Source organism: Prunus avium, chromosome 7, assembly GCF_965620075.1.
Source record: "Prunus avium chromosome 7, drPruAviu1.hap1.1, whole genome shotgun sequence".
Lineage (NCBI taxonomy): Eukaryota > Viridiplantae > Streptophyta > Magnoliopsida > Rosales > Rosaceae > Prunus > Prunus avium.
Window position 1 is genome coordinate 163,178 of NC_142290.1, and position 25,262 is coordinate 188,439.

Genomic DNA, 25,262 nt, shown 5'->3' on the forward strand with positions numbered 1-25,262 from the left:
GACAGTGAAGAAAGAAGAAATGAGAGAGAGAGAGAGAGAGAGAGAGAGAGAGAGAGAGGAAGAAAGAAGAGGGGAAAGAAGGAATAAGAGAGAAGAAATGAGAGGAAATAAATAAGAGAGAGGAGGCGGAGAGAATTGAGAGAGAGAGAGAATGGAGAAGAGTGAGAAATGAGAAATATAAAAAGATTGATTTGATTAATTATGGCATAGGGAATAGACACACAAAAAGGAAGAAAAGAGCTATTGAGTCTGCCATACAAGAGAAAGAACCCTTCTCTCTTCCCAATACATCACATCACGCATGCATTATACAATCACCCAACTTGTTTTATTAATATCAATTCTTTTTTAATGTGCAAGACACACAACCCCACGAATCAGAGCCCCACATGTAAATAAAATAATAAATATATATATATATAATATGGCCGTTTCGATTTTTAGGTGAACAAAACCGGAATGGGAACCGATCTGAACCGGTCAGGTTCGATTTTTTCAACGGTTGTTGACTTTTTTGGTCAACTCGATTTTTTGTGGTTTTTTACGGCTCGGTTCGACTCGGTTGTTCGGTTTTGCAGTTTACATGCCCACCCCTACTGAAGAGGTACGAAGCCATGAAGATGGAGGTGAAGAAGCTTCGGAGTATTGGCTTCATCAAGGAGGTAGACTATCCCACGTGGTTGGCAAATGTGGTCATGGTCCGAAAACCAAGGAAGGGTTGGCACATGTGTGTGGACTACACCAACCTCAATCGAGTATGTCCCAAGGATAACTTCCCTCTGCCTCAAATTGACCAACTTGTTGATGCCACTGCGAGCCATGCCCTTCTTAGCTTCATGAATGTCTACTCGGGGTATAACCAGATCTTCATGCACCCTGACGATCAGGCCCACACTTTGTTCTTTACCGATCATGGCCTCTATTGCTACAAGGTGATGCCCTTCGGCCTCAAAAATGCCGGAGCTACTTATCAGCGCCTTGTCAACAACCTCTGCACCCCACTGATCGGCAACACTACGGAAGTTTATGTCGATGACATGCTAGTAAAAAGTTGCACCGCTGACCAACACATCCCTAACTTATCTGCCATGTTTGCAATCCTGAAGCAGTACAACATGCGACTCAACCCCACGAAGTGTGCCTTCGGCGTCGCTTCGGGCAAATTCCTTGGCTTCATGATCAGCCAGTGGGGTATTGAAGCTAATCTAGAAAAAATCTAGGTCATCCTGGACATGAAGGTACCGAAGACGGTCAAGGACATTCAGAGCCTTACCAGACGCATTGCGGCCCTCACCAGATTTATCTCCAAGGCTACTGATCACTGTGCCCCCTTCTTCAAGGCCCTCAAAGGCACTAAGCGTAACATCACCTGGAGCCCAGAATGTGACAAAGCTTTCAACAAGCTCAAAGAATATATGAGCCAGGCACCTCTACTGTCAACACCCGAGCCTGGCGACATCCTCACCATTTACCTCTCCGTGTCAGCCACGGCAATTAGCTCGGTGCTCATCCGACCACAGAAGAGTGCTGAACATCTGATGCACTACGTTAGCAAAGCCTTGCAGGATGCTAAGGCTCGATACCCAGATATTGAGAAGCTAGCCTTTGCCCTAGTAGTTTCCGCCAGACACCTCCGACCTTATTTCCAGGCGCATACCATCCATGCCCTAACCAACCAACTGCTAAGACAGGTATTGCAAAAACCAGAGAGTTCTAACAGACTGGTCAAGTGGGCCATCGAGCTTGGTGAATTTGATATCCATTATAAGCCTCGCCCAGCTACCAAGGGGCAGGCTATCGCAGACTTCATCTCCGAATTCACAGAACCCCAAGTTTTGGCCGCCCCCCAGATCATACCCGAACCTATTCTCCCCCTAACCCTGGTCCACATCGCCATCAACGGCAACATCAACCTAACCCAGCCTCTATGGACATTGTATGTCGATGTCTCCTCCAACGCCCAGGGTTGTAGGGCGGGCCTCGTCCTTATATCCCCTGATAAAGTCATCTTCGAATACACCCTCTACTTTAAATTCCATGCCTCTAACAATGTACGAAGCACTCTTAGCTGGCCTTCGGCTTGCCAAAGAGATGAGCGCTAAACAAATCCAGATATTCAGCAACTCACAACTCGTCGTTCATCAAGTCAACAAGGACTTTACCGCCAAAGATACCTCCATAACGGCATACCTCCAGCTTACCCATCACCTGTTGACAACTTTTGACGCTTATCGCATAAGCCAGATTCCACGCTCTGAAATCAGCCACGCCAATGCTCTGGCAAGGCTAGCTTCGGCCTTAGAACAGGGCATAGGTTGCAACATCCACATGGAGTTCCTGGACCAACCTAGCACTCAAACACCAACCATTTGCACCATCGACAAAAGCCCCACTTGGATGGACCCCATCCTTCAGTTCTTACAAAACCAGACACTACATGCCGACCCTACCGAAGCACGGTGTGTTCGCTATCGCTCTGCTCGATACCTAGTCATTAATAGCACTCTATACAAACGCGTCTTCAGCCTCCCCTACCTTCGGTGTCTGACTCTAGAGGAGGGCAACTATGTCCTTCGAGAGATCCATGAGGGCAACCACTCATGCGCTTGCTCACTAGCTCACAAGACCATTCGGCATGGCTACTTTTGGCCCTCACTTCACACTGATTCCCACGCTTTCACCCAGAAGTGCGACAAATGCCAGCGATTTGCCAAAATCCCACAGCTCCCAGCCAAACCATTGACGGCCATGGTCAGTCCTTGGCCATTCGCCCAATGGGGACTGGATCTCATCGGACCTATGCCTGAGGGCAAAGGCCAGGTAAAGAACGCAGTTGTCGTTGTGGACTATTTCACCAAGTGGGCTGAAGCCGAAGCCTTAACCACCATCATCGCAGCTCACATAGAAACATTCGTCTGGCAAAATGTCATATGTGGCTTCGGCATCCCCCAAACAATTGTCACAGACAACGGAAGGCAAATCGATAACACAAAGTTCAAACAATTCTGCTCCAACCTCAAGATCCACCTCTGTCTTGCATCCCTAGCCCACCCCCAATCCAATGGCCAAGTTGAAGCTGTGAACAAAATTATCAAGAAGACCATGAAGACCAAACTTGACAAGGCCAAGGGTTGTTGGCCAGAATTACTCCTAGAGGCTCTTTGGTCCTACCGCACCACCTTCCGTACCTCCACAGGAGAGACGCCTTTCTCCCTTTCTTTTGGTACTTAGGCCGTCGCTCTGGTAGAGAACGGCTAGCCCACATACCGAACCTCCACCTATGACGCCGAAGCTAACAACGGGCTGTTGGCCTTGAACCTCGACCTCATCAAAGAACTCCGCAACCAGGCAAACAGCATAACTCCTCCTACAAGCAACGATTCGCCAAATACTACGACTCCCGAGTGAAACCTCGTGCCTTCAAGCTGGGAAATTGGGTCATGTGCAAGGTTTCCTTGGCCACCAAAAACTCTACCGAGGGTACCCTGGGACCTACGTGGGAAAGCCCTTATGAGGTCACCAAGGTCTGCCGCCTAGGCACCTATTAGCTCTGTGATTCCAATGGAAAAGTCCTACCTCATCCTTGGAACGCTGATCACCTCAAGTACTACCACAAGTGATCACAGAACGATATTTAGACTCTCTGTTTCCCCATGCCTTGGCACTTATCCTAGGCCTTAGGCTCACACTCTATGTACCCCTTGCCTTTCGGCATCTATTTAATGAAACGCCTGACTTCAGCTCATCTCTATCACTCGCATGTTTATCAATTTGCAAACACAATGATTACTATGAACAATATGTCTAATATCATAGAAATAAAGGCAACCTTGCCCATGGCAAGGCAAAATGTTTATACAAAACCAAAGGAAAACATCACTATTCCAAAAATAAGCAAATACATAACAAAAGAGAAGCCCTCAAGCTTCGGAAGGCGGCTCATCCACGGCGGCAGGCTCAGGGGCAGTGATGGCAGTCTCCTCCTCAGGGGCATCCGTGGCGGCAGGCTCAGTAGCATCAGCAGCAGGACTAGCCAAAGGTGGCACACCACTCGTATCGAAGTTAATCTCAAGCAAAGGGTTGAACTTCGCCAAGGTCTCCTCACAGAGAATCTGCTCATCCACCAACCAGTCCAGGATATAACTGTTCAACTCCTCTGAAGTACTGAACGACTCAACCGCCTCGGCTCGGGCAACAGATATCTCTTCGGCCTTCTTCTATTCCACCTCGGCAAACGCCCGCTTAGAAGATGCCAACCTCTCCTTCAGCTCATCCACCTCTCTCGCAAGTGCCGCCTTCTGCAAAATCAAGGCGTTCCTCTCTCGGATAGCCTCCTGCGCATCCGCTATCTTACTTTTGGCCATCTCCTCGCACCTCTTCATCCTTTCGATCTCCTTATTTGCCTTACCCAGATTGACGTACATCTCGCCAAAGGCCTACAAACACAAAGTATTGTCAATTCAAGAAAAACAAGCATAACAAATAAGAAGTTGCTACAAAGGCATAACTCACATAGGCAGACGTAAGGATCGTCTTCTGCGCCCTCTCTGCAAAGGAGGAGGTCTGCGTCCTCGCCAAAGCCTCAGGGTCATTCTTGACTCCTTCCAGGAAGACATTGACTAGGGGCACCTCCTGCCGATGCATGGCCAGGCTCACCTCCTTCTTCTGCCGATGCAACCCACCGAAGTCCACCCCCTCCATCCCCTCATAAAACACCTCCTCCATACCGAAGGGAAGCTTCGGATGTGCCCGCAGGTCAAAGGGCGGAAGCCTCAGCTCTACCTCTATCACATCCTGGTGGGCCTCCTCTAGAGCTTTTCTCTTCCCCGCCAATGCTTTAGAGATAAGCCCCTTATCATCGTCTCGAGGGCGCTTCTCGGTAGCCTGCCTGCCGCCCTCCTTCTCAACTCTTTTCGCCCGAGATGTCTTATCCCTTTCTCTCTTCTCCTTCAGCCACCTTTGCTTTTCGGCTTCATCAATATGCACGACTACCTTTGTCGCTCCTTTTATCACACCTGCCACTGCACATCAAAAAGCCGAGTTAGTCACAACCACAAAAATAAAGGGAAGATGAAGCAAAAGAAGGCAAAAACAACAATATCTCAGACACTTACTCCCTTGCAAGAGTCCAAACTCCAGAAGATTCTTCGGTGTGACTAAATTTCTATACTCCTGATCGATCTCTGATAGCAACAATCTCACCTTCTCCACTTCGTCTTCCTTCTCCTTTGAGATTAGCCCCCACTTCATTGAACCTGCAACAAAGTTTATATACCACTCAAACCTCCGTACTTGCAATTGCAAACAACAATGGAGAACTAAGAGTGAGAATAGTTAAAACACAACAAAAAAAAACAATCAGTCTTGAAGGAGGAGACCCAGGACCTATAGACTGGAAATGGCTAGGAACGTGTTTAGCAACGGTCTTCCCCGAAGGACACTCCCAGTCACCGTAGGCCAGACACCAACTGTTCCTCCTTGATTTCTGAGAAGAAGGCAAGTGACTAATGAAGTAACCTCTCTCTTTCGCCTTTCGGCAATTGGCTTGCACCTAGCCAAAATTTCATTGCTGCCTAGACACTGAATAAAGGTACATGAACTGCTCAAACGTTGGCTCCCCCAATTTCGCCAACCACCAAGCAATATATACCCCATGCAGCAGAATCCAAAAATTGGGATTGTACTGCCCCGGTGCATACCTCAGTTTAGCCAACATCATCTGTACCCACGGATGAAAAGGTAATCCCAGGTCATGCTTATACATATCCGTAAAAATGAGCACACATCCCTCTGGAGGATATCTCACCACATCTACTGCAGTCATTAGCCTCAACCCCACCGAAGGTGGAACACTATAATCTGACCGAAGCTCAGTCAGCTTTTCCTCTGTCAGTGTATTCTTCCTCGGTAATGGGATACCAACCCGTACTTCCAAGCCCTCTGATGCAGAAGCCACGGCTACCTCCACAGACCCCGATGGCCCAACCTGATTGCTCGAGCCCACCTATGGTGTATGAGGCAAAGCCAGAACCCAATCAGCCACAACCTCTAACATACTATAATTCCTCTGCATCTCCATATACTCAGCCTCTCAAGAATCTACTGATGCCCTCCCCCCCCCCCCCCCCCTCCCTCGAGCCCTACCATCCTACTCTCTATCACACCTTCTATCACATGCTCTGACTGGGAACTCTCACCCTCATAACACATATACAGGCTCGGCTCATCACTTTCGGTATCTTCCCCACCAGAGGCAGGGGGTCCTGACATTCTTTATCAGAACTCTCAGACATCTACAATATGCAGAAACAAGAAAAAATAACTAATTCACATGCAAGACGGATCGAAACACAAAAAGCCAGAAACAGACAATCAGACCTACATGTTCTTTGCTCTACGAATGGAATTCAACGAGTTCATATCCACATTCAACAAGTTCATATCCATATTCAACATGTTCATCCAAATGTTCAAGACGTTCATACCATAAAGGACATTTCAATCCAGAAGTTCAAGGGAAATGAGGTCTAACCTTATTTGCACCACCACAGACAGGAGGCCGGAAATCGCACCACCACGAGTACCAAGCCGGAATTCGTCGCCGGAAATCTCCTCCCCTCCTTCTCACCCCTTAGAAAATTTTCTCTCAAGCCACAAGTGTTATACCTTCTTCCCCTAAGAAGTCCTATTTATAAAGACTCAAGGGTACTGACACCTAAAGTTACGCAAAAACCCTAGCACCGTTTCACCTTCCCTCTTAAATTTCACATACCTGCTTCAAACGGAAATTCAAAACAAAAAAACAAAAACAAAAAAAAAGGGGGAGGGGGGAGGGTCGAAACAGCCTTGCCAAACAGCAAGGCCCGTGCAAAAGAAAAAGGGGGCTCACAAAAAATACCTACAAACAGCCCTATTCGAGCAGGATTCCTCCCAACCGCTGCCGAATCTACTTAAGGACGACAATGGAAGCGTGACAAGCCCAAGCCCCACCACCCTTCCTTGTCGAATGGTAGGGACTGGCAAAGGCCCAAAGGGCACGCAAAAACCCTTCTGGTGACCACACCTCATGCCTAAGCCCAGACTTACCTTAGCTCCTTGCCAAATGACAAGGATCGTGCCAAAGGTCTAAAGGCCTCAAAATTTCCTCTTGCTCACTCTAAGGTCACACCATGGGCCCTCCCCTGCTCCATGCCGAAGGCCCAGCATTCTCTAAAAAAAGCTCTCGAAGGCTCGTAGCAATCTCTGGCAGTTGAGCCATACCTTTAGGCCCCGTTTGGTTCACGGAATGAATTTGATGGGAAATCATTTCCCATGTCATTTCCCAAGGGATGGGAAATGGTGATTCCTTTCCCATGTTTGGTAATGCCAGGAAAGTGACCCGGAAATATCACTTTTTTTCCTTTCCCATGTTTGTTTTGAGTAGGAATGGAAAGCAAATTTTGTTTAGTTTCCCAATTGTACCCCTATTAAATTAAAATAAAAAATACCAATAATTGTTGTATAAAAACTGTGATTATGAATTGTTAGTAAGGACAAATTAGTCAGAAAAAAAAGTTAGTCTTACTTTCCCATGGGAAGGGAAAGTGAAACCCAAGTAGAAAGGAAGGATTCACTTTCCCTGCTACTTTCTCATGTGTTAGGCAACGCTTTCCCATGCCTGACTTACCAAACATGGGAAAGCAATTAGTTTCCCACCCCCACGATTCCTTTCCCATGAACCAAACGCAGCCTTATAGATTGGCGCACCTTCTAGCTTGTCAACTTGGGGGACTAGGGAATGCCCTACGGCTCTTACTAGATCAAGAATGCTTGGTCATGATTATACAAAAATCTCACAAGTTCCCAATCCAGAACATGGGGGACTACTGTTTACACCATAATCAACTGAGCATATCCAATATCAAAACAACGGGCACCAAGGCTAACATGCCTTCTCCCCTGCTGAAGTACCCCAAAGGTACACACAGATAAAACCTTAGAAAGAGAGTGACGTCAACACCTTCTAACATGCCGAAGGAAGACACTCTTCTAAAGCGGCAGCCACTTGCCGAAGCTCCGGACTGCTGAACCTAATCTCTGGGACCACGTGTCACCACCACAGCGGTTTGCACAAAGTCCCACATCGAAACTTTGTGCAAAACTCCCATTTTCACTTCCCTATAAATAGGGAACAATGCATCGGAGAATATTTTCTCACCTTTACTATTACTCTGTCAAAATTACCACATATAGCTGACTTAAGCATCGGAGAGCCTTCAGCTAGCACCACACCGGTGTCCGAAGCTTGACGAGTGCTTCTTCCTCCTTGCCTTTTGTAGGTTCTCAAAATACCGAAGGTCCTCACCTTCTCCCCTATTGAAGATCCAATATTCCCTACCTAAGTTGACCCTCCCAAAAATAGCATCAACAAGTTTATTATGAATACCTTTGTCTTGATAAATGTTTGTGCATTAATCGGAGTTTTATTATATTATTTTCTCTAGACATATTTCTTTTCTCTAATAAAAATTGCTAAAAGGCACGGAATTGAAACTACAATCTCTAGACTCTCTATCTTCTTCATCTCTTTCAATGAAAAATAATAATCTTCTTCATCTTCTCTCTTTTTTTACAATCTCACCATTCACTAGAGCTAAACAAGTCTCAATCATCAAATCTTGTTTCTCATAATTTCTTATTCGAATCCAAAACAAAAAAAAAACAAGTTGTTATTTTCTTCTCTCTTTAAGCCTCTAAGCACATTTCCCTCTGGTTTCTCTGAATTTATGAAAACATTGTTATTGGGACTATTTGCTAATTGTTCATGTGATTGTTTGCTTTTCCTCCATCACTTTTTCTATTACCGATTTCAAAAACCTAAAACCAAAAATAGATTTCTAAAACAGTGTTGATAGATGAATGAACAACCAGATGGATGAATAACCCACTATGTATATATACCAAAACCAAATCAAAATATATGAAATAGAGAAAAAAAAAATTATATCAAATCTACTCAAGCATTGAAATTGAAAGCGATAGAGAAAATAAGAGCAAATGAAACAAAACAAAAAATGATTTTGAGTATTTGAGAGCATGTTCGATTGGTGGGTGGTGATATTTGAGAGTATGACATGACTCGATGAATCAAAGAAAGAATAGTCTTCACTTTTTTTTGTTCTTTTTTGTTCTCTAACGGGAGTTAACAATGATTGGCTATGTTAAGTCAAGGGTCACATGTCAACAAATTAGGCAAGGAGACAGGGAGGGCACAGACACAGGTGATCTGAAGTCCTTAAAAGGGGACCAACCTAATTGCTTTTTTAAAAAAGGAGTGAAATCCCCCAATTGGTGTGCATCGACATTTTGTTTGAAATTTGAATTTTCAGCCGAATCCCCCAATCTGAAATTTGTTGAACATGTCCGCTGGTTCAAGCGCTAATGTGAATCAGGGGGACTCCAATGGGTCATGGGAATATGCCCTAGAATATCCAAGGTCCCGTCCATCACCACTGCCTCTTCCAACCTCCTCCGCAAGCGAGGGAGACTCTGATGATCCCGCTCTGGAAACAAATGATATGAAGAACAAACTGAAACACAACTCTTCCTTGGTCCATTATTGGACTGAAAAGTATGTCAGAGCTGAGCAGAAGTTGGCTTATTTGACGCGGCAAGTTAACAAAGCGTGTTACAAAAAAGAGAAGTACAGAATTTGTGCCCAAAGAAGAAAGCACAAAACAGAGGATTTGCATATGACAGAGGAGGATGCTACATACAAGACTTTGAGCATACACAAAGGAGGTGACAAGCATGGCCAAGCAATGTTTGTGACTTTCAACGAAGGTTTTGAGAAATTCCGACGATTCGCTGCAAATGCTTACAAAAATTTTGATTGGGACGCCATAACCTAGTCAGCTGCACAGGAATCATCTATGTGGTGTACACCCAACAGAGCACGGCCACCAACCAATAGATGCCTATAATGATTGAAAAGGCAACGATAATGCATGACTGGTGATAGCCATATGAATCCCTAAGCCATCGTTATTGAGTTGTTTGTTTTTTGTTAATTCCCAATCTCGGTTAGTGTTTACATGTTAATGGCCGATCTTGGTTTGTGTTGATTACATACAGCTTATTTGGTTTTACATGTGGTATCAGAGCCTTAGGTTGTATGTTATTACCATAGTTCAATCACTAACTTCTGGGTTACCAGAGTTCATTTACTAATAATGCTCAAATTTTTTGTTTAATTCATTATCGGTGGGGAGAAAATTTCATTCAAGATTCTTTGACATAGAAATTTGGTTCTTTGAGACATTACTAACACATAGTGATGGTTTTAAGTTTCCCTTACTAACACAGATATTTTGATATTGATTGGAACTGTTGGAAATTTGTGTATAAAACTCACGTTGAGATTCCCTAATTATTGCAAGCATTGTGCCATTCACAGCCGTCCTTGTGGGACATGCAGGGATATTTTTGCGATATGTCCAGACAATATTCATTATTATCGGTCCCCAACCCCTTCTCCCCTAAAGTCCCCATCTCCCATTGTTTGTAAGTGTAAACCCCCAAACTTAGAGTGGTGCCAGAATTGCTACAATGACAAACTCATTCTAGATTGGGAGGAACATGGCCGCTTTGAGTCAACTGATGACTCTAATGCTGAGAACTAAGTGGCCCTTCAAGTAATTTATTATTTACCTTAATTTCTTTTTTTTCTTTTTTATGTAACTCCGAATGTAAGTCATGCAATATATGTGTGACACTTCATAATTATTGAATTAAAAGGTAATTTTGTTTTTATAGGTTTGACTGTGTTTATGTGTTTAACAAACCATAATTCAGTATCGGACATGAACCATTTACCTAAGATTTACTAACACTTCCAGATACATTCAAAAATGACGCAAATAGGTAATAACAAATATTCAAACTACGAGATCGTAAATGAAATCAAACTCTTGCATAAATGATTCTGTCATAATAGGTTCACTGTTTTGGGTGCTCTGAGTAGGCTGCATATGCTTAGCAACTGGCTGCATAAATGAAGAGCTGCCACATCGACAAAAAAAAATAAACAATGACGACAAAAAATTCAAAGCTATAAATGAAGAGCTGCCACATCCACAATATGCGATATATTCACTTACGGACTCGCAAGTTTTGGACAACTCTGTCTATCATGATCAATCTTCTTACATTAGTGCACCGACGTTTATGTCATTCTGCTGCCTTCTCTTTTTGTCCTTTAACTCTTTTTGCACGGCCTTTTGCTTTGACTCGATGTGGATCTTTCATTCTCACTTGAGGAGAACTAGTTCTGACCTCTTCATTGGGCTCTTCGACATGAGCTCTTGATGACACTAACCTAGTAAGCTTCCCACGAATGTCGTTAAATGATTTTTCCAGCAACTCAAAACCTTCATCGCACAACAAAGCTAAATCAATCAAATCACCTACAACTTTGCAAAGTTTCGATCTCTTAACCAAAAGCAAATTGTCAATGCAATCTGTAACTTCTTTATCATTCTTATCAAAAACTACACTATACTTTGCACTTTGAAGCCATCGTTTCAATATGTACTTGTCTGGAAAGTGCTCAACCTGCTTCATTATTAAAAATGTTAGGATGTGTTGGCACGAAATACCCCAAAATTCAAATCCTTTGCAGCTGCAATAAGCTTTATCGGCATCTTTATCATGCACAAGCTCCTTCATCCGTGTAACCCCCGTTTTTACCTGCTCACTTACTTTATACCTACAGTGGGTCTCATCTTGCTCTACAAGTTCGAACAAGCATCAAAAGCTTTTGAAGTCTTCCCTCTCAAACATTTCACGAATTGCCCAAGTGTAAATGTGTGTCATTTGATGTTGCATTAGTATTCGAAATGGCATTGGAGGTTTTTCATTGTTATCAACATGATCAACCATTAACTCCTTGTGCCTTTGTGAACTAAGAGCTCTTTCAAAACGTACTATGAATTCCATCAATGTATTTTTTGGGTTAATATATTGTTTGAAAAATAAATGACAGCTTTTGGCCAATTGACTACTTGACATCCCAGCCGAAAACACATGTTTTACATATTATGGAACTTAATTCTCCCGCAAAGCATGAATTGAGCTCAGTCACGGATGGTCTTTCAACCCATTGTTTGTGATGATTTCGTCCCATTTCGCATCAAATTCTTCTTTCGTGTCCATACCCTTATGCATTTGCACATTTTCAAAAAATATTCACCAATGCCGGGTTTCTCTGTAAACTTATTCAAGATATGCCATATGCAATATCTATATGGAATGTTTTCAGGGGAGTTACAGCAATTGTCTTTGACATGGCTGCATCTTCATCAATGGTGATAATTTTGGGTGACTCACCTGGTTAGGAATGCACAACCAAAAACCATTGTATGTTGATGGTTATTAACACCTAACAAGGGCGCAAAGACCATCCTATAGCTGTTCGTGTTGAATGTCGTATCAAATACCACTGCATCTCTAAAAAAAACTCATAAGCTCATCTTGACCTTGTATCTGACTAGAAAACATTACCCGTCATTCCTTCTAAATCTACTTCCATCTTGAAATAAAATGATTCATTCTTTTCTTGCTCATCTAAAAAATGCTCCTTAAGTAGCTCTGCATCATGCCCACTCAACTCCACACGCATGTTGTCAAGGGTGGAACTAGCAAGGGGCTCACATGGGCTGTAGCCTGGGGCAAAATTTTCTGTTTAAGCTTCAATATATGAACAAACTATTATAATTCAATGTTAGCCCATTAGCACAAAACAATACTTTTGTTTTTCTCAGCCCACACAAAAGAGTAAAGTAAGACAAAAACACCTTTACAACAATATTTTTTTAAAAACAGGAAAGGAATATAATAGTATATCATTAAAATAAGGCCCACATGCTGTTTGGTGGATTATTCAATTAGGGCAACAACAACAACAATAACATAATAGCATATCATTCAACCCTTAAAAAAACAAGGGATTCGAAAAAGTAAAAAAAATCACCACAGGCACAGCAACAGATTGTAAACCCCAAAAAGAAGAGGACTTCGAAACAAAGTAAAAGAGAAAAGTACACTGAAACATCTGCTATCTTCCTTTTCAAAATCATTCAGTGGGTTCTTCAATATTTTGGTAGGTTTATCTCTTTCGTCTTATTTAATTCTAAATTTGAATTGTTATTGTTAAATTTTAAGATTTGAGTATTAAATTTTGGGGATTCTTAGAGCAACAAGAAAAGAGACAACAATAATTATATATTCAAGATTTCAATTGATAAATGTTCTATTTCATAGAGTAAATTGTTATTGTTTATATTTATTGATTATATATGTATTTTTTGTTCTCACTGTAAGAATATATATATATATATATATATATATATATATATATATATATATGATTGTTGGTGTATGATATTTTTTTTGTTAGGATATAATGTCACATGATGATAATAGACCAGCGAAGAGAGGAAAGACTATTCATTCATTCTTTAGAAAAAGTGGTAATGATAATGAGAATACACCTTCTGTATCTAACGTTGATACTGAGAACACACATTCTGCATCTAATGTTGATACTTCAATTCAGTTTGACACTAGTTCTTTAGAACGAGATCCAGGGAAACGTATTCCAATCTGTGAACACCCCATTAATCAGTGTGATGAGATTCGAAGGGCTTATATCAAATTAGGGCCTTATCAACCTAAACTTTTTGAGTATCCAAGGACTTTGTTCGGGCAACAAAGACGTCGATTTCAATATTCTTGGTTCTCACAATTTCCATGGTTAGAGTATTCTCCTACAACAGATAAGGCGTATTGTTTACCATGCTTTGTGTTTGAAAAGAATCCAGCAAATAGGTCTTCACTAATTATTGATGGGTTCAATAATTGGAAAAGAGTGAATGATGGAAAGAAATGTGCATTTTTGCAACATGTTGGAGGTCAATCTTCACCACATAACACTTGTGTAAGATGTGCTGATGATTTAATGAAATCATCTCAACATATTGAGAAAGTTATTCACAAACAACCAAAAGAGCAAATTTGGAAGAATTGGTTATGGCTAAAGGCAACAATTGAGAGTGTTCGGTGGCTTACATTTCAAGCATGTGCTTTTAGAGGTCATGATGAATCCATAGACTCAATGAATCGAGGAAATTTCATTGAATTGATAAAATATACAGCACATTGGAATGATAAAGTTGCTGAAGTTGTTTTAGAGAATGCCCCGAGAAATGCTAAATATACCTCACCATTGATTCAAAAGGAGATTTTGCATATTCTCGCTGACTAAGTGAGAACTAAAATTCGTGAGGAAGTTGGGGAATCAACTTATTGTATTCTGGTTGATGAAGCAAAAGATGAATCTAACAGAGAGCAAATGGCCATTGTTTTAAGATTTGTTGACAAGGATGGTTTTGTACAAGAACGTTTTTTTGAGATTGTGAGGGTTGAAGACACTAGTTCTTCAACACTTAAAAAAGAGATATCTCGAGTCCTAATTAATTGTGATCTCCAAATTAATAAAATGCGAGGTCCAGGATATGATGGTGCTAGCAATATGCGAGGTGCTTGGAATGGATTACAAGCATTATTTCTTAGAGATTGCCCTTATGCATATTATGTACATTGTTTTGCTTACATACTACAATTAGCATTAGTTGCAGCAGCAAAAGATGTGGCTCCTATTTGGCTATTCTTTTCAACCTTGAATTCCATTATCAATCTTATTACTGCTTCTCCTAAGCGCCATGGTGAATTACAATCTACTCAAGCAACTGATATTGCACATATGCTGGATACTGGTGAACGTGAGACAGGTAGAGGGGCTAATCAAATTGGTACCTTGCATCGGCCTGGAGCTACTCGTTGGGGTTCTCATTATGATTCTGTTTCGGACTTGATAGAAATGTATAATGCATCTTGTTCAGTGATTGAGACCTTAATTAAGGATGGAGCCACTAACTCTATACACGGGGAAGCTACTGGTACGTTCAAAGCGATGACATCTTTTGAGTTCATATTTATTTTGCATTTGTTGGAAAAAATGATGGGAGTTACTGATGGCCTTTGTCGAGCATTACAAAACAAATCTCAAGATATCTTGACTGCTATGAATTTAGTTCATAGTACAAAAGATGTTCTTAAGAAATTAAGATTGGATGGTTGGGATATTTTCTTTGAGAAAGTGGAATCATTTGCAAAAAAAACATGACATTGATATGCCAGATACGAATGCTCTTTACAAAATTGGTACAAGTCGTTCTTGTCAACAACATGATGATATTACAGTTGAACATCACTACCGGGTTGATTTATTCAATGACACCATATATTATCAATTGGAAGAGTTAAACACTAGATTCAGTAAAGGAACAATAGAACTTCTTACTCTTAGCTCTGCTTTGGACCCTAGCAATGATTTTAAAGCATTTAAGATTGATGATATTTGCAAGCTTGTTGAGAAATTTTATCCAAGAGATTTCACTTCCAAAGACTTGCGTTTATTGAGGTATCAGCTAGAACTTTTTGAGTCTAAACTACATCTTGATATCTTCCAAAATATGTCTACTCTTTTTGAACTATGTCAACGATTAACTCAAACAATCAGAGCACAGACATATTATTTGATTAATAGGATGATTAGTTTAGTGTTAACTCTTCCAGTTTCTACGGTGACTATAGAACGAGCATTTTCAGCTATGAAACATATTAAAATTGTACTTCGTAACAAGATGGAGAATGAGTATTTGACAGATTCCCTTATTGTCTACATTGAAAAAGAACTTTCTATGGATATTGATTCATATTCAATAATCACATATTTGGAGAAACTCAAGGAGCGTAGGGTTCTACTTCACTAGGATGTTTGGCAATATGTGTTTAATTTGATGTTTGACAATGTGTTTAATTTTATGTTTTACATATATTATGTACTTCTTTGCATTATATTTGTTTGGTATGTGAATGAACTTGATTGTTTTAAGAAAAATAAGTAATATAACATGTCTCCCATAAGAGAAAAATATATATATTATATTAGCCCACCCCTACAAAAATTCTTGGTTCCGCCATTGCATGTTGTTGTGAAATTATCCGCACAAGTAATATAGAGATAAGTGAAGTGTCGTTCCCACGAAGACTATAATTTCCTTTTAAGTACAAATTATAATTAATTCATAAGTTTATTTAAACAATTAATTAATGAGAGTGATTGATTTATTAAACTAAATTAAAACAAATATGAAAAATAGCAATTTAATTAATGGTGGAAAATCAAGTTGATGATACACTAGAGCATCCAATTTCACCATAACCAATTCCACTTAAGTTCTATGAGAACCTACAAGAAAATTGAATGAGTCGTGTTAGTCTCTCTCGGGCACTCATTCAAGACATGGTATTTGTTACGAGAATTAAACACCAAACATCTCCTCTGGGTCTCCACTCGGATCATCAAATCAATTAAATATTGGCCAAATATCCAAAGCATTAAGAATAGTAACAAATACTCAACATGGATTAGTAATCAAAAATAAGTATTCATGGTTAGGCTACATCGTAGACCTAGCAAGGAAAATTAGTTCATGACAAAACAAAAGAATTGTTGTCATAAAACCAATTTGGTAGATAGATTTGATCTCTGGATTCTCCACAACAACACCTTCCTAGGCTCCAAAAGCACCGCGGCAACAACTTTTGGCTCTCTCTGATATATTTTGTGGGTGTATTGAAATATGGTGAAGAAGTATATGGTGTCAAGATGGTCCATAGAAAGAGCTTAAGGTGACCTTATATAGTTTAAAACGACTAAACCCTACTCTAAAAAGGTCTGGAAAAACTCTCCTAAAGCAAAACAAAATCCCAAAGAATTAAGGAAACAAACTAGGAAAGAATCCTTCTTTGACTTGGAAACACGTCAGCCAAATAGCACGCACGTTTTGGGGTCTTTCCACTTACTAGAAAATTCTGGAAAAATATGATAACTATAGCTTGATCTCTAAGCTTTCCAAACATATATCACATGCCACTCGGAAAAATTGGAAAAGTCTTCAAACCTTCAATCTTCCACAGCAGTGCAGTTCTAACAAGATTTCAACTTAGGCTGTCTTGACTTGCAAGTCTGGAGCATTTGGCTTAGTAGAAAATTATGAAACTTTGATATAATGATCTTCAATGTCTTAGCTTTCTTCTCTAATTGGCCTTGCGCTAAAATTCATTCGAAAAGTAAACTTTTAGTCAAAACCCTTCCGAGAGCGCAGAATAGCTGAAAATAAGGAAAGTAAGGTAATGATGTTATTTTTAATTAACTTTCCCTACAAAAACCAAATATAAGAGGTACACAAATATAGGAAATAATGCACTTATCACATGTCCCTTGCATAATTATAGACATCTCTCTTTACAAACCCAACATTTTCCAATCCCCTTACTTGCACCTCAAGAAAGCTTACCTGTTTATGTACAAGGATATTAACTTTGCTCATATGTACACTATAGACCTTTGTAGACTATGTTAAGATACGATGAGATCTCAATAGATAGAATTTATCAAATGTGGTCATTTCATGGTTGTGTACCTCATTGAAACCTACAACAATGTGCTTATTCTTGTCTTGTACCTTCAAAATCTCAAGTTTAGCCTTGCAACCAGTTGGAGTACAACCTCGCTATCTTCTTTTACGACTAACATTGTTTGTCAACGAATACCTTTGTTTACAACATACATATTCTTTCCTTGTTACCTGTCCTGTTAATGTGCTTGTTCTCGTTGTAGAACACCGAATGCTGAATCCGACTTTCGCGGCATACATATTATAGAACTTGAACACATCCTCACAACAATCAAATTCAAGTCTCATTTTTTATTTGAACTCCAAATTTACTTCCAGTATCACCTGCCTTTCACACTCCATTTCACAATTTTTATAATTTAACCCTAAATATCACATCACCACCATCATAACATCATTGGCACATGCTTTCAAGGAGCATTCAAATATATATTAACCATAACACAATATGCAAATGAGTCTTTAGAGAAACATTAAAGATACAGGATCTTCAAATATATATTAACCAAATAAATATTATATGAAAACTAAAAACACTGAAATATACATTTATATATATATATATATATATATATATATATATATATATATTTTACAGATAAATAAACGAAATATAGTATGAAACATTAGTAAATAAGTATTCTACACACACGAATCAGTTTTGAGTCTCTCATGAAACATTAAAAAACCTCCATACAAACTAACGTAACTCATGCTGATGTCCAATACTAAAATTGACAAATACAGTATATCACTTACCTCGTAAGTGATTTCAAACTTCAAAATTTCAACAAATATGACAATGTTGCCCTTTTAGATCTGGGCGTCAACCCCAAAAACATTTGACCTTCCTCAACCCCTGTTTTGACCGTGCTCAAGGATTTCAAAACCAAGATAACATAACCACAAGGGTCGCAGTCACCAGTTTCCAACTCAACGCCAGTTTTGACATTGCTCAAGGATTGACGAATGTTTTGACTCGAAAGACCAAACCACAAAGATGAAACTATAAAATCAAAGATTGCTTTGTTTCGCCTGAATGATCAAGCCAAAAAGATTAGGGCACTCTTCAGTGTTCTTCCTCAAAGAGGATAAGGAATTATAGGGACGCTCTCTCTTCAGTGTTCATGTTTTTCCTCAAACATAATATCAAAGCAATTAAAAAAATTGGCCTCCTAATTGAACAAAGCGAACATCTGTTTTGGAGGGGACGTTTTGGAGGGAGGAGAGAGAAGAAGGCCTCATTCTAATACAACAGTTTCACTTACCATTGCTTTTCACGCAACCGTTAAATTAGATTCAATGGTGTTCTCATGTAATATTCTCATATATGTGTTCTCACTAAATAACCACCCAAAAAATAAAACCCTATTTATGAATAAGAACATGGAAGACTGTGTTTACAGGTTCAATGGATATATTGACCGTTTTCTTCTTCTTGAACTTGGTGTTTTGCTATTTTTAACTTTTTTCGGTTTTGTGGTACCAAACATATTTAGTGATGTGTGCAGAGCTTGACTTAGTAATATTTTGCAACAATTCTTAAATTCTTCTAAGTGGGCCAGGCCAAATTCGTGTCGAGCTCGGGCCAAGCAAGATTCATATTGGGTTGCAAGCCTGCTCAGTCCATTGGACCTAATTTTTTTATTCCAACACGACCCATTAATATTTGTACTCGTACTATGCCCCATTTAAACAAGCTGGACTCGTACCGTACTGGGTTGGCCCGTCTTGTTTGACACCTCTAACCGTGCTCCAGTATTGTATAGATTTTTGAACAACTTTCCTAATTAATTAATAAAAGGACACGTGTGGAAAGCTGGCGCATAGGTTTTGCCATGCTGTGCGTTCTCGGTTTCATCGACCTGATGCTGAGGCTGAGCTGATTGTTATGTCATTGTTACGAGTCTTTGATTGTTTGAAAACATTTGCAGTTTTTGCCTCTGAAGCTCTAAAGAAGAATGGCGTCGTCTCTAGCGACAACCTCGGCGGCTGCAACGACCAGCACAAATTTGGCTCATTATAAAACCAATAACAATACTTACAAGCACAATTGTTTATCTAATGTCTCCTTTGGTCTCTCTCCCAAGCCTAAGCTCCGATTCTTCTCCAAGGTATTCCTCTGTCTCCCTGAAATTTGATTTTCTTGTTTTTTCTCAGCTACATTTTGTTTTCCGGGAAAATGCGGGAACGAAAGATTAAGAATTTTATCAATTATTTGCAATTTTGTATTATTGGTTGAGTCATTTCTATATTCTTGTGCAAGGTGGTTTTGTTGTTTCAGTTCAGGAATTGTGTATTAATTCAAAATTTCATATACGAGGAACTTTTAATAAACACGAAATTGTTTAGAAATAAAAATACCCAAAGTTTAGCTTCCTCAATGGCCATTTCTGAAAGAAATTATAAATAAATAAAAAGCTAACTTTAACAAAAATTAATACTTTAACACCTTGGTTTAGTACTTAAACGAATACTACCAAATACCCAGTTGGAACTTTTTTATTTTCTGGGGAAATTGTTAGTCTTTTGACTTTTCTATTGCTTGGAAATTTAAAGGTGAAGTTGACGACTGTTATGTTTACTCCAATGTATCGACTTACTTATTTCGATGGTCGCAGCTGTTTGTTTACTCCAATGTATTTACCCCTCATTCATTCTGAGTTGTTGATTTTTATGTCAATCACATATGGATTGGTTCTTGGACGTGCTCCATTTTAATACATCGTTGAAATTGTCCAAATAATCAATTCAAATGGTTGATCTGTGTTATGATGTATGCAAATGTGTTATTTGAACCTAAGAAATGAAGGAAATGGTATTTACTTTCTTTTATGTTAGAACTTCAATGTTAATAATCTGCCAGATCACATCATGCAATGGCGTTTCCTCAGATCCTTTGATTTATTATGTTACTTACCCTTGATAGTGATTTTGTTAGAATGGATTTTCCAACTTTGAGTTATATGGGATCCCTGGTGGGTTATTGGATCCTCTTCATCCATTGAAATGTGAGGGGTGAAGAGGTGAGAGACTGTGAGAGATGAGACAGAGAGAGGGGATGTTCTCTATCAAAAATGGATACCGACTGACTAGTGGAAGATGAATGTAGTTACTCGGGGTCTAGAGTAGTTCTACTACCTGAAGTTGGTATTTGAATGTGGATGCCTGGAGCTCTGTGTTTACTACGGTGTACGTGTTCTTGGTATGGTAGTTGGGTTTCGTTTGGAGAGGGGGAATTGGCAATGGTGTGGGTTGCAGGAATGTGAGAGGAGTGGTTTTGGAGGTGGTACTGTGGCCAATGCTGACGGGGATGGCACAGCTGGGATCCTTGGGAAATGTGGGGTGACAGAGAGGGGAAGAGGGAGGAAGAACCTGGGGATATTTTTTATTTTTGAATTATTATTATCTATATATAAGTTTTTTTTTACACATGGCAAACATTTTTGCAAAATAGTAAGTACCGTTCGTGCCATGTCATTGTTTTGACAGATTCGTTAATGGACTTGACGGTGTAAGGCAAAATAAGATGCCAAGAGTCAATCGATGGGGCAAGGTGTGTCATTGTGACTTTCAAGGGGCAATGTGGGGTTTGACCATACTTTGAGGAGGCACTAGAGTATTTAAGCTTTCTGAGTCTTCTTAGTAGCTGATAGATTTTTGTGAATAGAAAACCTCTCCCTTGATCTGCTGACAAAAGATGATTCTCAACTTCCAAATTATGTGAAGTAGCAGAATTTTTTCAGTCCTGCTTTGTTAGCAATTTTTAAACCATAATTTAGACTGGATTGGTGAGTTTGAATCTTGAATAATAGGGAGATTCTCTCTCTCTCTCTCTCTCTCTCTCTCTCTCTCTATATATATATATATATATATATATATTTATCAATCCTCTTCTATTGAGGGATCCCTCAAATAATTTTATTTGAGGGACACCCTTTGGGGTTCCCTACTAATTCTTTTTCAATGATCCAAACAATCTATTTTTTAAGTCTACATTCATAGATCATTCTCGCAAAAAATTAGACAAATCGGAAACCGTTTTGACATCCAAATGTGTCTTACAAAATGAATGAATACGGTGCTTCAAGAAAGTACTAAAATTTCAATAACTCAATTGAGTGGTCAAATGATATTAGATTCGAGTGATTTTTTGTAGAGATGATCTTTGAATGATTATTTAAAAAATAGATGGTTTGGATTAGTGAAATACAATGCGGAGTGGGCCCTACAAGGGTTTCCCTCAAATAAGCCCTAAACCCTAAACCCTCAAATAACTTATTTGAGGGATCCCTCAATGGAAGCTCTCTGTGTATGTATGTATGTATGTATATATATATATATATATTATCTATCTATCTATCTATCTCTCTCTCTGTCTGTCTGTGTGTGTGTGTGTGTCACAGTCGCACACAAAACCAATCAATCTATCAACATTAAGTGCCCTTCTTTGTCAGAAGTTGTTGTCTTTAGTTTTGCAGTGATACATGTTGTATTTGGTTTGTTTTTTGAACCTCATCAGACTTTTGAGTCATCTTCTTTTGCTGTTTTACCTGAGAAATTTTGCTTTTCACAGAATGTGAAAGCACTGTTATTTTTTTATTGGGGATTATTTACATATATGTGACAAATAAGTTTTTCTTTTCACAGAGTATGAAAGTACAGTTTTTTTATTGGGGATTATATGCATATATGTCTGTGTGCTTCTTTTTTTTTTTTTTACTCTGGTCAATTTTAATCATGTGGAATAATGAAGTTTGAAGCTGGTCCAAATGTTAGGGTTGGCAGCCTAGTCGGAACTGTTCCACTGTGGTGAAAGGTCAATTGGATGAGGTAAGGTTCTTTAAATGGTTTTCGTTAGAGGATCACTTTTCAAATTTTCTTTCCTTCCTGGACATGCTCCTTGGATCATCTGTTGCCTTCAAGGTGGATGGATCATCCAATGTTGCAGCTACGCCCCCAAGAGAATTGGAGCTTCCAGGCCAGGAGTCCAAGGATCGAAAGACATCGAATGAGTCTTGTCCTGCAGTTTTGGATACAGAGGAATCAATATCTGAATTCATAGCTCAAGTTGCAAGTCTTGTAAAGTGAGCAACCCCCATCTTCAGTTCTTTATTAGTTTAACCATCTGATCTGAAGTGTGGTTGGATAATATCATCTTGATTCTTGTTTCTGGATTGTAGGCTTGTTGACTCAAGAGACATTGTTGAGCTGCAGCTGAAACAGCTTGACTTTGAAGTCATAATTCGTAAAAAGGAAGCCTTGCCTCAACCTCTGGTACCTGCTCCAGTGCCTATGATGCAAGCAGCCCCTCCTCCAGTTGCTCCAGCGGCTCCTGCCTCTTCGTCGGCCCCATCATCTCCTCCAGCAACTTTCCCTGCACCATCTTCACCTAATGCTAAGTCAGCCAAAACATCACTGCCCCCTCTTAAATGTCCTATGGCAGGGACATTCTATCGAAGCCCGGCACCTGGTGAACCACCACTTGTGAAGGTTTTTCTTCTCTACTTAGAATTTTACTTGCAGCCTATGTTCCTTAGTGGTTGCTTAAGTGTTTTTGTTGCTGCATTACTTTTTTTGGTCTTACATGAAAACTTTCCCAATAGGTTGGGGACAAAATACAGAAGGGACAAGTCTTGTGTATCATTGAGGCCATGAAATTGATGAACGAGATAGAAGTAAGTTTTTCTTCTACCGGATCTCTTATGTTCTTGGCACATCACAATAATTAGATACTACTTTCTAAGATGACTTGTTTATTTCCACTGCTGCTTGTAACCACCCTCTCTTTGCTCTTTGTTTAACTTTTCAATTACATGATATAATGTTTTTTTTTAATAAAAGAATTCATATATGACTATAAATTAGCTTTCACACTGCACCTGTTTTTTGTTTTATTTCTCAGCTCTCCTTTCTTGCAAGTGTATTTTTAAGTTGCAACAGTCTATTATTTATGTTAATCAATGTCTATAAGCATGATAATTTTCTTGTGTCTCTCACCATATCTGCTTAATCAATCAAAGAAAAAATATATTCAGTCAGTAATGTGGATTGAGTGATATATTTTCTTCAGGCTGATCAATCTGGAACCGTAGTTGAGATCCTCGTGGAGGATGGGAAACCTGTTAGTGTCGACACGGTGAGTTCTCTTGGACATCCTTGAGAAATGATCACATGAAGATATCCTATAACATTATCTTGTCTTCTTTTGATTTCTTGCAGCCACTGTTTGCCATCCAACCCTAGAGCATAATGGTTGAGCATGTAAGTACGCGAAGGTCTGAGAGAAGGTCAAGAGACGGGTGCATTACTTTGAAATATTGTGTTGTGGCACTGTTTTGATACGGTAGAACGTTTTTGTTGGCTTTAAAAGTAGGTAAAGTTTCGATTGTCTATTCTACGAATATCTCTTACCATAGCTGATAATGTTCTCTACACTGGGCTATTTGTCCTGTTTTTGTTCTCTTTTTCTTTGTGTATATATTGGCTGGGACAATGCAATTCTTGATGCTTTTGTAATAAAATAATGTATTAGCTTATTGCTCGTATTTAAGTTGTGACGTAACATGACAATTTATCCCTAAAGCTATTGGTGGCTCATCTTTCTTTTACTGATTCTTGAACTGGAGAAATTATACAATACTACCGTAGCACCAGCTGGCGTTGCTGAGTGGTACTACGGTCCAATTAGATTCAGCCATGTGTACAGCTTATACAGTCGGCAACAAACTTAATAGACTGCCGTTAACCCTTAACCACCGCCATCGCTGCAAATTAGAAATACCCGAGACTAAATTCTCTGTGGGCTCAGACAAAAAAAATATATATATATATATATCTGTGGGCTGCGCTGCCTGAGAAGTTGACCCAAACTCGCCGCCAAAATTAACTGCTCACCGATACCCATCGCAGACTCGGGAGTTTATCAAGTCACTTGCGCCAATTGCTACTGATTTCGGGTCTGAATTTATGCAGTTTTTGGGTTCCAGCGCCTCCGCCATTGTCTCCGATGAGGTCTCTTCGAGATTTTTTTCATTTTCTCCCATAAGCTATGGCTGAAATTTGTTAAAACGACTGTGGCGGTGGATACAACGCTGAAAATCTTGCCGTTTTTTTTTTTTTTTGGTCGAAAATCTTGCCGTTGAATATCCCCTTTAAAATTGACCCCTTCGCCTCCCACATCAGGCTCAAAGCCTTTGCCTTTTTGGGTAATGACCCAATGTCAAATAATTTTGTTGCACAGCAATTGGTCAAAGAATATTATTGCATAGAAATTTGTTGATCTAATCTTAGATCTGAAATATTGACGCAATCAGGGTCTAAAAGCCAGCGTTGGGAGGACTTCAAGCTTTTGGGTGGGCATAACCACATGTTGTTTTTTTAACGTCGGCACTAACGGCAAAACTTTATGGTTCTGTTGACATGTCTAAGTTGTACACATGGCTTAATCTTATTGGATCGTAGTACCACTCAGCAACGCCAGCTGGTGCTACGGTACTATTGTATAATTTCAACCACAAACACAAAGGCCACAAAGGCCAATACGACCCACAACGAGTTTACAAACATTACCCACAAAGGGGTGTGCGAATACAAACACTATCTACAAAGGTTAACGAATTGGAGGGATCCATCGGAAACACTAATCATATCACGTCGAGCATAAACCAGTCCAGCATA

General features: G+C 39.8%; 1 protein-coding gene and 2 pseudogenes across 2 annotated transcripts; 2 read left to right on the forward strand and 1 right to left on the reverse strand.

The window, feature by feature from the left end:
* Positions 1–3,920: 3,920 nt before the first annotated feature.
* LOC148292740 (uncharacterized) lies at positions 3,921–6,270 on the reverse strand (annotated as a pseudogene).
* Positions 6,271–13,441: 7,171 nt separating this feature from the next.
* Positions 13,442–15,872, forward strand: LOC110770304 (uncharacterized; annotated as a pseudogene).
* Positions 15,873–19,415: 3,543 nt separating this feature from the next.
* CAC1 (chloroplastic acetylcoenzyme A carboxylase 1) lies at positions 19,416–24,121 on the forward strand. 2 transcript variants are annotated; one of them, XM_021974437.2, is made up of 7 exons: positions 19,417–19,696; positions 22,362–22,415; positions 22,509–22,669; positions 22,766–23,075; positions 23,189–23,260; positions 23,656–23,721; positions 23,805–24,121. In XM_021974437.2, the coding sequence occupies exons 1-7, from the start codon at positions 19,544–19,546 to the stop codon at positions 23,826–23,828; spliced, it is 840 nt and encodes a 279-aa protein (XP_021830129.1). In that variant the 5' UTR covers positions 19,417–19,543; the 3' UTR covers positions 23,829–24,121. The 2 variants fall into 2 exon arrangements, with proteins under 2 accessions (XP_021830128.1, XP_021830129.1); XM_021974436.2 differs by having other exon boundaries at positions 19,416–19,696; positions 22,362–22,669.
* Positions 24,122–25,262: the final 1,141 nt, after the last annotated feature.

Excerpts from the sequence above, each read along its gene's own strand:
- CAC1 (XM_021974436.2), top strand. The coding sequence starts at position 19,544 with ATGGCGTCGTCTCTAGCGACAACCTCGGCGGCTGCAACGACCAGCACA. Across the intron at positions 19,697-22,361 it reads AGCTCCGATTCTTCTCCAAG|GGTTGGCAGCCTAGTCGGAA; the intron begins GTATTCCTCTGT and ends TCCAAATGTTAG. Across the intron at positions 23,722-23,804 it reads AACCTGTTAGTGTCGACACG|CCACTGTTTGCCATCCAACC; the intron begins GTGAGTTCTCTT and ends GATTTCTTGCAG.